A 14,019-nucleotide genomic window follows, 5' to 3' on the forward strand; every position below is an offset into this window, starting at 1 on the left:
GTGTGGCTGAAACATGGGCCCTTTCCTATGGAGGCAGAGACTGCCCTGCCCCCTAACCCTCCCCCCAACCACAATCTGCCATCGGAGCCCTCACAGTAATCTGCTTGTGCTGAAAGCTAGGGACTCTGGTCCTTGGAGGTTCTGAGATTAATTTGGATTTGGCAAATGTCAGAGGGGATTATAATGCCAGATTATAGGATTTCTAGAGTAAATGGAACCACGTCTCTAAATGTAATCTACACTTTTGCTACTTGCTTGCTTTTTGGTGGAGTTTTGAATTGTGCAAATGCTTATAATGATCTGCTAAAATGAACAGTTGCTACATGTTTTCTTCTAAGTCCTTAACTTGTATTTACTGAAATGATTGTACAAATGATGGTGTGGCTACTACTAAACACGTGAACATGATCATAATCAACCCTTGGTTAAACAGCTTAACAGTAGTAAAAATAAAAAGTAATGGACAAAGCATCAACATTATTAAGAATTAGCAAATAAATTTACATACTAGGAAACAAGTGTAGAATCGCATATCTAACGGAAGCCTTATAGTGTCAACTATCACTTGCCCTTTGCAATCTGCCGCCTAGTCTAAGTGACTTTACTTTCTGTTTTATACTATTCTGGATAACAACCAGAGGGAGGGTGTATTCCTAAATATTGGATATAATTTTAAGATAATGACTTTATCCTAAATTCACTTTGTACCATATTTTTGACTAGATTTGCTTCCTCTGTGATTTGGGGATTCTCTCTCCAAATAACTTGCCAAATTTAATTATATATATATAAAATGTGACAGGTGGGACAACATGGGACAGGGATTTCAGAAAGAATAAGAAAGAGTAAGTGTAAATAGTTTACATGTCCATTATTATACAAGGGATACATAATTTTTAAAAATCTAGTTAGAATTTAAAAAATGAATTAATACCAAATATGCCATTCCCCCTTTTCTATTATTTTAAATATATTATTTTTACTCTCACACAGTGATAAAATGTAAACATATTTATTTTGATTCTATCTGGAAAGCAAAGATAACTTCAAAAAAGCAACTGAAAGCCCTTGGAACAAATTTGAGAAATCCCTAGCTATGGTAAGGCTCTTGCTTATCGTCCACATGAAAAGAAGGGAGCCCATGTTTAGAGTTTCAAGCAGGACTTTTGGGCTTCTGCTATCGATAAAATTAGATTAAATCATACTATTTCTTAATACTGCTTTCACTAACAAATCAGTCTCTTCCGTGAAAGAATTAGTGCTGCTGAATTGCAAACTATACTGCAACTGCGAAGAGTCATAGTGAATGAGAAAACAGTAATATTTCCATATGGCAGAATTTCCCAAAGTGGGTGCTGTGGAACATGAGCTCCTTGGAGTGTTACTAGGTGTTACTCAAAAAAGTGTGCGTGGTCAGATTAATCTGGAAAACACTGGAATTACATTTGTGGCGTTTATTTATTTCCCCTGGAGGATATTTAAATTAGAACCTTTGATGTGCTTATATGTACTAACTTTCTAGGATAGTATGTTTCCCAAACTCATTTGACCCTGGAGCCCCGTGTTTGGAACAGTATCTTTGGAACTTGTGTCCTGTGGAGCACACTTTGGGGAACACTGTATCTCATTACTCCTGCAGTGTTCAACTAATTAGCTTAGAAGTCTAGATGTGAAGGATTTAATCCAGAGTCAGTTAAATAGGACTCAGCACAGTATCTAATGGTCATGTCATTTCTGCAGAGCTGGGTCAGGAAGGCTGGTGTGAAGAGCTAAGGCAATTTGGGGGGAAAATTAAGAGAAGATCAGTCTAATAATGGGTCAAAAAGAGGAAACAATTTTCTGAGGTCATTGGAAAATAAAACCTTATCCAGAGTATGAATTCCTATACTTACAAGTGTACAATGAAATGTTGCCCTTTCTAGTTTTTGTGTTCCCAGTTGCAAGAGAGTTAGATCTGGCAACAACTCGGGCGGGGAGGGGGGAATGTCAGGAAAATCAAATATACCTGGCAAAGGAAAAAGCGATCACTCCCTTTGTGAATCCCTCATGTATTGCCAGATATCCTAGTGATCCAATTCAGTCGTGTAATCAACTTCCTAGGATCACCTCAAATAGTGTTGATGATGCCATCACTCATGCAATCCTGTTTGCACATAATGTTCATGGACTGAAATCATCACAGCTGTATGAAATAAGACGTGTTTTTTTTGTTGTTGTTTTTTTTTTGCGGTATGCGGGCCTCTCACTTTTGTGGCCTCTCCCGTTGTGCAGCACAGGCTCCGGACATGCAGGCTCAGCGGCCATGGCTCACGGGCCCAGCCGCTCCGTGGCATGTGGGATCCTCCCGGACTGGGGCGCGAACCCATGTCCCCTGCATCGGCAGGCGGACTCTCAACCACTGCGCCACCAGGGAAGTTTTAAATTATCCAGATCACATATGCTCCATCACTCTATAAAACACTCTGTAATACTCTTACCACATAGACAAGATTCTAGAGCCCAATGCCTTCAGTCCAAGGCAAGGAATGGAATGTAGCCACTGGTTACCAGTAAGATGCACAGTCATGTTGCATTAGAACAGCAACCTCAGAGTTAAGTGCCTTGGGCAAGTTGGTCATGTGAAATAAATGCCGATCTTGGGAACTAGCTTTGGAGTTTTCCATATAAGTATTATTTATTCCTTTTATTAGAGAATTGCAAATACAGTGAATTAAAAAAAAAGTTTCCCTGTCTCTCCCCCCACCCCCCCAATCCCAACCCATTTTAAGAGTACAAATTGCCAGTGGAGCAGCGGGAGAGCAGTGCATTAATGAAGACCTGGGCTTGGCATCTTGCTGGGGGCTCATAAGCAGGTGATCATTGGCTCCCAGCTTCATTTCTAAAAGACTATAAAACCATTCCAAAATTTGGCACCATGGGGGCTATTGGCAATGCGAACTCAGGCTAGGGGGTCTGGGTGACGATTCCAAAGCTTTGGCAGTGCTGTTTAGGGAAGCTTCACTTGCAAACTTCTCAAATCAATTTCCCTAACTAGACTCAACCTTCCCTGTCCCTGGAAAATGGGAGTGGCTGCCCGGTGAGCCACAGGGCATGCCAGGTGATGTCTGCAGACCCCCCACAGCTGGAGGCGGCTCAGGGAGAGAGAGCTCCAGGAGGATGGGGAAGGGAACAAAGTAGCCTGATTTTGAGACATAACTATTAATCAAACTACTACTATTTTGCCTAGAACTTCTGTTTTTCAAAAATCTACAAGCCAAAGTGGGAGAAAAAGAGGCAGAAAGGGAGTAAAAAATACACGCACTACTTGATTAAAGTCAGAAATGAATTAATTCTACAAAGCAAAGTTTAGAAGATGCCTTGTGAACTCAGAAGGAAAGCCATGCACTCCTGCACTCAGCACCATCTAGTAAGACATTTTGCAGGGCAAATAAACACTAATTTACTAACTAAGTCGCTTTTCTCCTTCATCTTCACCAAAACAGTACCGTTTTCATTTTAGACAATCACAGTGATCATAGCATTTAAAAATATCTTTCCATCGTTATTATGAATTTTGGGTTAAGTTAAAAATAAAAAAGGAAAATTAACTGCATACTGTAATACGCTGACACTGCTTATTCCTGGACTCCGGTTAGAGGGTGGGCTTTGGTAACTCTCCAGAATCAGGACGTCCTAAAATCACCAAGCAAACTCAGGCCACCTGGCCTGACTGTCCCATCACTGATCACAACCTGCATGTTTCCCACATTCCCTTCCCAACCCCCGCCTCAAATACACACATCCAAATGTTCAGTGCCTCTCAATAGGCAGATACTCCAATCTAACATGGTGGCAGGTATTTTGTACTAGAACATTCTATTGCTTAAAAAAAAGAAGAAAAAAACCGAGGTTCTAATTCTCATACTGTAAATTCTAATGTTATAGTTTACCAAAGTAAGCACGTCTCTTGGGAAACCACTAGTCATTCTTTCAGTCAAAGAAAGGTTAAGTGCTCAGAGGAATCCAGATAGATTACAGTCCTTAGCAGCCACAAGGGAATCTTTTCATCCTCCTGAGTTCACTCCTAGAACCTGCTTCAGGAACGCTCCACAGCTGAAGCAAGCAGGGAAGCGGCATCGTGGGCAGGAGGTGGCCAGTGAATGGGGTCTTTGAGAAGCTATAAAGGCAAATGCTCACTCTGGAAGGACAAAACCAGGTGGCCGCCCTGGCATTTCAGACAGAGGGGTGGGGATGCAATGAAAATCTTGTTTGGCTGTTTGAGCCCCTCAGCCAGGGAAACAGGATGACCCAGCATTTTCTGTAATTAACTTATAAAATACTGAGATTGGAAATGTGACTTTGGTGATAAGAAATGAAAAGCAGCAAGTCTGGCCGCAAAAATAACTCAGTGGTTTGCAACCAAATGTTAAAGACTGCTGCCTTTCCACTGTCTAGGGGAAGCACGTCCCAGTAGTTTACCACCAAATTCCAAAACTTGGCTGCGAACTCTGTACTCGGCTTCCGGGAGCACACATGCAGTTCTACACCGCTGCTTCTCAGAACACTGCTTCAGAGACACTTGAAAGCTACTAGAACAGGAGAGGAAAAGATGCACAAAACTGGGCAGCTGGAGCTCGATTCAAGGTGGTAGCCTCACCAGCGTTCTCTCTGAATGCAAACAGCGGACTTCCCAAGGGGCGCTGTGACTTATTCGGCCATGGTGTCCTCTATCTACTCTTAAAGGTGGAAGGGATTATGGTACTGTGATTTGCTTTTTTCACTTGGTAATGTAAAAAAATCGTGGTGTCTTGTGGTAAAGTTTAACAGCTGCCTATTACATTAGGTAAGGTGTAGGCCAAAGATTAAGGTCATGCATGATTAGGATAAACACACAAAGACTGGTCAGGTGGTACACAAAGTCTATTTAACTAATAAAGAAAGCGGGGGAAGAAGTTTACTTCTGCCGTGCAGGCGGCTCTCATCCTCCCCACGTCCCTCAGCCTCCAAGAGCAGCCACGGAATAATAAACCATTTCCAAATCTGTGTCTGCAGGGCCGCTGCAGAGCAGAAAACCTGGGCTCAGGAGGACAAAGCATTCTCAGGACAGCTCTGCCCCTCAGCATAGGGTGTGGCCACATCGGCCCTGACTCACTGCTCCAATGAGAGGACACAAAGTCTGATGCCTGGAGGGCCCTGTAAGGGATCTTGAAAACAATCGTAAAAGGAGAATATGTGGCACATGCCGTTCACTTCATACATGTGACTCTACAGCTATATATTTATATATTTTGAACATTGGATGAAAGAGTTGGGAAAACACGAAGAAACCATTTTCCAGCCTCTCAACTACATTGGCCAAGAACACCCTCTGTTCATCACGGCACATAGACTTAAGACGGCCGGGGATGGGGAACCCCATGTCTGGGAGGGATGATCCTAACTGTAACTCCCACACCTTTCACTACATTAAAAGAGACCAGTGTGTTGAAAGTCCTTTAGTCTAAGGCAGCTGAGACCCCAGAGGGTTCACTGCTCTTCTGTTTTGCTGCTATTCCTGAACTTCACCACCATGACTGTGATGTTGTCAGGGCAGCCTCTGTAAAACGACTGTAAAACTATGCTCTTGGCCCCAAAGTGAGGTTCATCCAAGCGGTCCTTGATGAATCGAACAGCTTCTTCGTTGCTGAAAGCATCCCAGAGGCCATCTGATGCCAAGATCATGAACTCGGGCTGGAGCTTGTCCAGGTCAAAGGTCAGGATATCTGGGTCTGGGATGACCACGTTGAGATTTTTCAGCGGATAATCCCCCAGGGATCGAGACATGGCCAGGATTCCCTGGACCCTCCAGGAGCCATTGAAACTGATGAAACCACCTGGAAAGATAGAACGAGCCCATTAGCTTGACCAGCTGCTCTCTCACACCCCGGGTGCGGTCCGCGTGCGTCTGCAAAGGGCTGACCTACTGCACGTGACCTATGTGCTCCCCTCACCCCACCTTGGCGCTACCAGGAGGGAACAGCGTTCCTCTGCGTGGCTTGAGGTTTGATGCTCTGCGGGTAGGTCCTCAGGCCCTCATCCTTGGTATCTTAAAAGGCTTCAAGACCAAATTAATAAGAATATTGAGGGTAGGAGGCATGGATGGGTGAGGGCATCAGTTTTAACTTAAGGACACCTTGGCAGCTCAGTGACTGACAGTAGGGAGCCCTAGGGTGGGGATCCAGGGACAGCAGCAAAACAGCACTGAAAGGCAGGTGGATGGTACCAGAGAATACCACTGGGATCCATCATTAGCTTGAGGCTGCCCTTGGGTGTGCCTGTTTCTCAAAACACCTCCCCAGATGGCATCAGGATTGAAGAATGGTGCATTTTAGCACAGTTGTTAAAGGCTCAGGCCCTCGGGGCAGACTGCTTAGATTTGAGTCCTGGCTCTGTTACTTTCAGCTTTGTGGGACTTTGGATGAGAAACTTTCTGATCCTCGGTTTCCTTGGTTCCAAAATTGGGACAATAACAGTACCTATTCCACTGAGGAGTTGTGAGTTACTCCATATTAATCACCTGGCACAGTGCCTGCATATGACATGCATTCAGTATTATCTATTATTATTTTTTCTTTAAGGGAGCTAGGACTTTGTCCATTCGCATATTATTTGTCAGATATTTATTAAATATATATTCCATGCAGGGCAATTTGCAGGCTATAAAGTTAGACAAGATCCAGACCTTTCTATAAAGAAGTAGACAGCCTGGCAGGAGGGAAAAGCCACCTGTATCAACAGCTACAAGCACAAAGCAGCATTTCTTCAGGGAGAGACTAGTACCTGCTAAATGCTGTAGGCAGATGGGGAGGAGGGAGCGAAGATTTCTGGTTGTGATAATCAGGGAGGAGTGAGCATTAAAGCTGGGCTTTGAACGATGGGTAGGACTTCCATGGGCAGGGATGTACGAGAACATTCCAGGAAGCATGGTCTCCTGGGCAAGAGCATGGGCTCTGGAGTCACTGTCCTGGGTCTCAATTCTGGTCTCACCATTCACAAGCTGTGTCCTTGGGCACACTAGCCTCTCTGAGGCTCCACTTCCTTGGTTGTAAAATAAGGATAACATCATCAACCTCGTAAGGTAGGGAAAGAGAAAGTATATGTAAAGCGCTCAGCTTAGCTCCCAGCACAGAGCGAGCACACAGTAAGTGGCAGCTGACGTCACTGTTATTGTGGAAACAGCTTAAGGACTGGAGACAGAAAGACCAACGTGTATTTGGCCTAGACTGGTTGCAGCGTACTGTCACACAAAACAGGAGGGGGAGAGATGTCCAGAAGGGAAGGCTGAGGTCAGAGAAAACACATACAAAGATAAGAAAACCAGTCATTGTTCATTAAGCCCTGATGTAAAATACACCCTTGACACAGGTGAGATTAACCTCCTTGGAGATGCTGTCAGAATTTGCTACTGTAATCACTGTGGGGGCAGGGAAGGGTGGATGGGTACGGCAGGGAAGAGGAGAGAGGATAGAATGGGTTGACATCTCAGGAGAGCGCTGGATGCTACGGTGGCGTCTCCACATGTTCCGTCTACACATCCCTGCCTGTGCTTCCTCAGGAGCAGGCTGACTGTATCCTAAGTCCAGGGCCACAGTGGACTGAGATGCTGTCTTCGTAAGGAGGGAAGCTCATCAAAGCACGATAGATGCTCTTAAAACACTGTTCCATCCCATCAACAGAAAACCTGACCAAAGCTTTCATTAAAAAGTATTCTGCATCTCAAGCAGTCACTGAATAAAATTCAATGCTTTTGGACTCAACAGGATAGCTTCCTACTATAAAAACTCAAATGTTGATTAGGTTCTGGGCAGAAGCTGATGTGTAGACATTGAGGGTCAACCTGTAGATTCCCCCAGGCAGCAGGGGCCCTTCTTGGGCTGAGACCCAGGGTACCTGAGCTCCCTCGGCAGCTGGGCCTGTGGCTTAGCATGTGACACAGAGGCTACATGCTGTGGTTGTCAGTCTGGGGAGGGAAGGGCTCCTCCCCTGCACGGGTAGAAAAGAATCCCCCCCCAAATTGACTATGAAAGTGTAATCATCAACTGATAATCTTTCTTCAAGTCTTCGCCCCAATGTCACCTTAGTGAGGCCTATGCTGACCACCCCGTGACACTCCCCGTTCCCTAACCTGCTTTGTGTCTCTCCATAGCAGTTATCACCTTGTAATATACTAGATCATTTACCTATTTTTACGTATTTATTATTAGTGTCTGTCTGTCTACTACATTCCCTACCTGTTTCTCAGTTCCAAGATGTAAGTTTGTACCCCCAAGCCTCTAGATGTTGAAAAAGTGAAAAAGGGATTCTCCCCCTCCCCAAACTGAAATATGCACTTATCTTAGGCACTGAGCTCAGTGTTGGGAGTATAGAGATGAACAGACCAAGCTCCTGCCTCAAAGAACTCATGGTCAGGAAGGCAAGACAGATAAGAGGGCCAGGTATGTCCACACATGTGAAAGGTGACCCAAGAGGTCCACATGGGATGCTGGGGAAAGACTGAAGGGGTGTGACAGGGAAGGCTGCCCAAAGGACACCCTTAAACCAAGTCTTAAAGGACAAGGTCGTTGTTACCCACTAGACGGTGTGGACAACACTTGCAAAGGCACAGAGGTATCAGCTCCATGGTTCGTTTGGTGGTTAGTAGTTTGGCGCGGCTGGAGAGAAGTGGGGTATGGCAAGCAGGGGCCCAAAGATCTCATTAGCCTTTAAACTAAGGGCTTTTTTTTTTTGGCTCTTTTGTAATCTGTGGCCACAAAGAAGGGCAAATTCAGTGGCCACTCATTTGATAGGAAATGTTACAAAGTCCAGTCCCAGCTGCCTCAGCAGCAGCCTCTGTACTGATCTACTCATCACTGGGTAAAGGAACATCTTCTCCCCCAGGGGCTCTCCCAGCAAGCCACCTTGTCCACTTGAACAAGACAGCACAAAGTCCTCGGAGGCATTCACAAACTCACCGGCTCTCTTTATCCTCTTCCTTTCCTTCAGCTGGTACGGCTTGTGATCATGAGACAAAGGAATGGCATTCCCGTCCTTGTCACACAGGACCCCACGCGAGTCACCCACATTGGCCACGGTGAGGTCTTTATCTGACAACAGAGCAATCAAACACGTTGTGCCTGCAAAACAGGAGAGAGAGGCAATACAGGTCAGTGGTGCTTTGAGGTTAGGCTGCTTCTCGTGGTTACTGGTCCTTCAGTCATTAAAACTACTCCTGCTGGGTAAGAATTTGACTCCAGCCACTCGGAGAATGACAGCTGTTCACTTCAACAACACTGATCAGATCTGACAGTCAATTTTCTTAACCATGTTGGAGTCTCACTGAAATAGGCTAGGATAACATTATCATTTTCCCAAATCATTGTTGTCTCTGCTACTCTTGATTTAAATGCATATCACACTTCAAAGGATTCGGAGAGAATCAGAATCAGCTTGAAGCTTCAGACGATTGATATTTATTTTCTGCTTCTTTTTGGTGCTGAGTTTCTGTGAAATCCTAGTTGAAAGTGGGAAGGATGGGGGTCAGGTGGGCTCTTCAAGCAGGAGGGCCTGGAAGGGCCAGTAAATGACAGATGCCAACAACCAGGTCCTATGGAGCCATGGGGAGGTGGGGGGAAGCCTATACAAACTAGCCTATGTGGAGTCTGACAGCAAAGACTGGCGGCCAGAAACAGGTTGGCGCCAGGGGGTGATGGGGGCGAACAGTAAAGGCAGAGGCAGGAAAACCCAATATGAGGACAGAAATGAGGTCTATGTCGACAGGCAGTGAGGGATTGGGGTGGTCAGAGTCAGAGGGAAGCAAGAGGGAAGAGCTGTTTGCCTGGAGCCCACACAAGACACAAAAGGACAAGCTCTCTCTCCTCAAACTCCTCATGGAATGAGAATGGATAAAAGCAAGTAGAGCTGCACAATCTGGTCTAGTTGGAGGCCGCCCTTATTACCTGCCCGGTGTCCTCTGTCCAGCCCCTCTCCTTTCTCCTCCCCCGCCTTCTGACAGTATCACTGAGTATGCAAATACAGTGTCACTGAGTATGCAAATACCTGCTGAAATGCACAACCCATTAAGCTCTGGCTTCAAACCGATAATGCCTTTCCTTGTTAAAATTATTCATCAATTAGTCTTCATTAATATTTAACCTTCTCATTAAGAAGGTCATATTCAATAACAGAATGCAAACTGCTTTTTATCTGCACAGAATGACAAGACTGAATTCTTAAATAGACATAAAGAATAAACACAGACTGATATCAAGAGCGGGGAGAATAATTAGCATTTTCAGCTATTATAGTTCTATTGGAAATTCCATTCTAAAGGCTGTTTAATTCAAAAGTGCCTTGATCAGAAATGGAAACACACGAAATGTTGGTTAACTCACAATGTCTGATGTGAAAAGCCTTGTGAAAGGAGAAAAGACTAATCTCAGGATTATCAAAGCAAATAGCAAATCTTTCACGTTAAAAAAAAAAAGCTGTAAGAATGAAAATGTAAGCACAAGATGGACAATTCATATGATTATAAATCATTATTCTCAGTTTTTGATATTAGTTGCATTTTGGTCTTCAACCATCCTCACTTTGTCCTCAAGCATCTGATTGTGTTAACCTATCACGATGAGAGCACAGATTCTCCTATAAGGCACACTCTTGGAGTTTGAAAGGTGAAATGGGGACGCTGCGTTATTGGATGTTACGTGGCTTGGGGGCATTATATCAGTTCAACTCTTGGAGTTGTGTCTCTCAGAGGCCCTCTTCCCTTCTCACTCTGTGCACTTCGAGAGATCATGGCTCTGACCTTTGCTTCCACCACCATCTCACCTACAATGCTAGCCTGGTTGACACTCCTGAGGTCCATATCAACTGCCTGCTAGGCATTTCCATTTGCCTGTACAACATGGGATCCACAAGAGGCTTTGGGGTCTCCATGTGAGGGAGGTGAAGGGATCCACCGGGATGAGCTATAAGCCGTTTCCCCACCCCCATTTCAGCCACAGCAGCTCTACATCCATTGTTACCTTTATCGGGATGCTGCATGTTCTTTTTGTCTGTTTTTTGTTTTTTTTAAGAGGGGAGAGGTAATTTCTATAGCTAAAAAAAACCTTTGAAGTTTAATTGTATATGTGATTAAGAACCACTGAAGGGTTTTAAGCAGGAGAGTGACATGATGAGATCTGTGTTTTAGATCATGTCAGTGGCTTTGTGGAAGAAAAACTGGAAGCAGGGGGAATAGGGAGAGTTCATGAGGAGCTGAATTAATGTAGTAAACACAGGGATTGAGGGTCGGGGGACAGATTACTTAAGACCAGAACGGATAGGTCATAGAGAATAAGGAAATAAAGGAGAGGGGGAGGTCTAGGATAATGTCCTGGTGTCTAGAAGCGGGGTACTGGGTGCTCCATGGACAAGCACTTAAGATGTCGGCTTGGGCTTTTGGGAAAGGCTTTCTCACTGAAAGAGACATGATGCAGAAAATGACCCATTTCTTTGGCCTCCCGTGGCTCCTGCGTTTCCCAGGGCTGTGGCAGCCATCTTGCACCATGAGGGGATATGGCTCAGAGTCAAGGCTCTGTGTCCAGAAGGGGGAGCGGAGAGGTGAGGAACCTGAGTCCCTGAGACATCACAGAACTGCTGAACCCACCTGGACCCGTCCTGTTCATGTTCTGCATGACACTAAATGACTTTACTACTTAAGGCTTTTTATGTTGGATTTTTTGTTGTTGTTTTTCCTTGTGGTATCCTAACTGGTTCGGGGGCTTACAGTTCAATAAGGGGCTTCTGGGGCTTCCCTGGTGGTGCAGTGGTTGGGGGTCCGCCTGCCAATGCAGGGGACACGGGTTCGTGCCCCGGTCCGGGAAGATCCCACATGCCGCGGAGCGGCTGGGCCCGTGAGCCATGGCCGCTGAGCCTGCACGTCCAGAGCCTGTGCTCCACGGCAGGAGAGGCCACAGCAGTGGGAGGCCCGCGTACCGCAAAAAATAAAATAAAATAAAATAAGGGGCTTCTGGATGAGAGATTTAGAGGGTGACTGCTTTGCTTCACTCACATGTGAAGATTCATGGCCTGCTGATTCCTCTGTCAAGAAGAGGATCCCATTGTTTCTATGGGTCTATGAAATCTACCTCCTGATGTGGATTTCAGGAATGTACTGCTTTGAGAAAGTGAAAATTGCCTGTGTCAACAATAGACTCTTAGGCCGGGCCAAAATGGGTGAGCCCCAGGTGGCGGAAGGAGAGCTGCAGGCTGTGTTTAGTGTCACTGAAATGTCACTATTTCCTCTCCATAGAAACCTGCCTGTGTCCTGGGTGGAGCCCAAGCATGATTGAAAACACTGTACATAACTTGTTGTTTGGGCTTTGCAGTTTTAGCTCAGGATTATCAGAGACAATTTATAATCTAATCTTACATTACAGCAGAAACTACCTTGTGGCTGAGGAAAACTCCAGAAACACATTATGCCCAAGAGGAAAGGAGAAAATCACTTTTTCTTTTGTATGTATGAGAAAAAACACTGCCAAGACTCTGGTTATTAGTTTCGAGATAAACTTAGCCATCATAGTACTATTTATCAGAAATACCAGCGTCTGACAATATCACTTAACCCCGAACCTCAGGATTGTCTATATTAATAATTTAATCTAGGTGATTAAAAATCTGAAAATCTGGACAATATTTTGGAGCTTTAACCTAATAGTCTGACTTAGATTAAAAAAAAAAAACTGAAAAAGTAAATTCACACGGACTAGACTTCAAAATCCTAGCTGAGTGAGGTCTGGCAAATTCTTTAACTTTTAATTTAAGCCTCAGAAAATGGTACCACCATCCACTTAGCTGCTCAAGCTAGGAGACATCCTTAGTTTTCCTCTCTTCCTCATTCCTGACATTCAGTCCATCGTTAAGTTCTTGTCACTCGTACCTCTCAAACACATCTTAAACCCCTTCCCTTCTCTTGTTCTCATCGCGCTGACGGTGGTCCAAGCCACCACCATCTCAGCCAGCGTGTTATTTCAGCTCTCCAGGTCCTGCATGATCTGCCCTTGCCCCAACCTGTACAATGTTATGTCATACCACCCTCCCCTTGCTCAAGGCCTCCCTTCTGTTGCCCAAACATGCCAAGCTTTTTTTTTTTTTTTTGGCGGAATGCGGGCCTCTAACTGTTGTGGCCTCTCCCGTTGCGGAGCACAGGCTCCGGACGCGCAGGCTCAGCGGCCATGGCTCACGGGCCCAGCCGCTCCGTGGCATGTGGGATCCTCCCGGACCAGGGCACAAACCCGTGTCCCCTGCATCGACAGGCGGACTCTCAACCACTGCACCACCAGGGAAGCCCATGCCAAGCTTTTGGTTGCCTTTGGGCCTCTGTACGCAGTGCTCCCTCTGTAGTCCTTGGCGCTGGCCGACATGCACATGGTGATGTCTCAGTTCAAGTGTGACATCTTCAGAGGCCTTCTCTGATGGGGGATCTAATTTCCTCTTTGTGTCCTTTATTGCCCTCACAACACACAATTATGTAAATATCTTGTGTATTTCTTTAAACAATTTATTTAATGCTAATCTTCCCCTGTACAATGTCAACTTCACAAGGGTAAGAATATCACCTGCTTGTTTTTCTTCCTATAATGCTGAGGTCTAGAACATCACAGACCTCATATTTGCTGAATAAACAAATTAATAGAGGAGTGATAAACCATCACACACTCTCTCCTTGGTCCTGATCTGACATTATGCTAAGCTCCCGCTGTCTTGCTCTGAGTATGTCAACCCAGTTCAGTACCACACTGTACCACATCTTCTAGATATTGTCACAGCAGGGAGATAGCCAACTGTAGCAAAATACATTTTACACATTGATCAAAACATAAGGACCCTCCTGTACATGTATAACCATGCTCACAGGCACACTGTTAGTAAGTGGAGAGAAGTTCCAGCCCAGGCCTGTCCCTAGCTCTTTCCTCCAGTCCAGACTCCTGGAACAATGTTAATGAAACATGAGTAGGGCATCCATCCTCACCAGCT

General features: G+C 45.1%; 1 protein-coding gene across 2 annotated transcripts in view; it reads right to left on the minus strand.

The window, feature by feature from the left end:
• Nucleotides 1–5,505: 5,505 nt before the first annotated feature.
• Nucleotides 5,506–14,019, minus strand: part of PPM1L (protein phosphatase, Mg2+/Mn2+ dependent 1L) — a 333,300-nt gene continuing 324,786 nt past the window's right edge. For both annotated transcript variants that reach the window (XM_060011202.2, XM_060011203.2), the window contains exons 3-4: nucleotides 8,970–9,131; nucleotides 5,506–5,852 (exon numbers count right to left, since the gene is read on the minus strand). In XM_060011202.2, coding sequence (XP_059867185.1) covers nucleotides 5,506–5,852; nucleotides 8,970–9,131 — 509 coding nt within the window. The remainder of the gene's footprint in view (nucleotides 5,853–8,969; nucleotides 9,132–14,019) is intronic.

Source organism: Delphinus delphis, chromosome 4 (assembly GCF_949987515.2).
Source record: "Delphinus delphis chromosome 4, mDelDel1.2, whole genome shotgun sequence".
Taxonomy (NCBI): domain Eukaryota; kingdom Metazoa; phylum Chordata; class Mammalia; order Artiodactyla; family Delphinidae; genus Delphinus; species Delphinus delphis.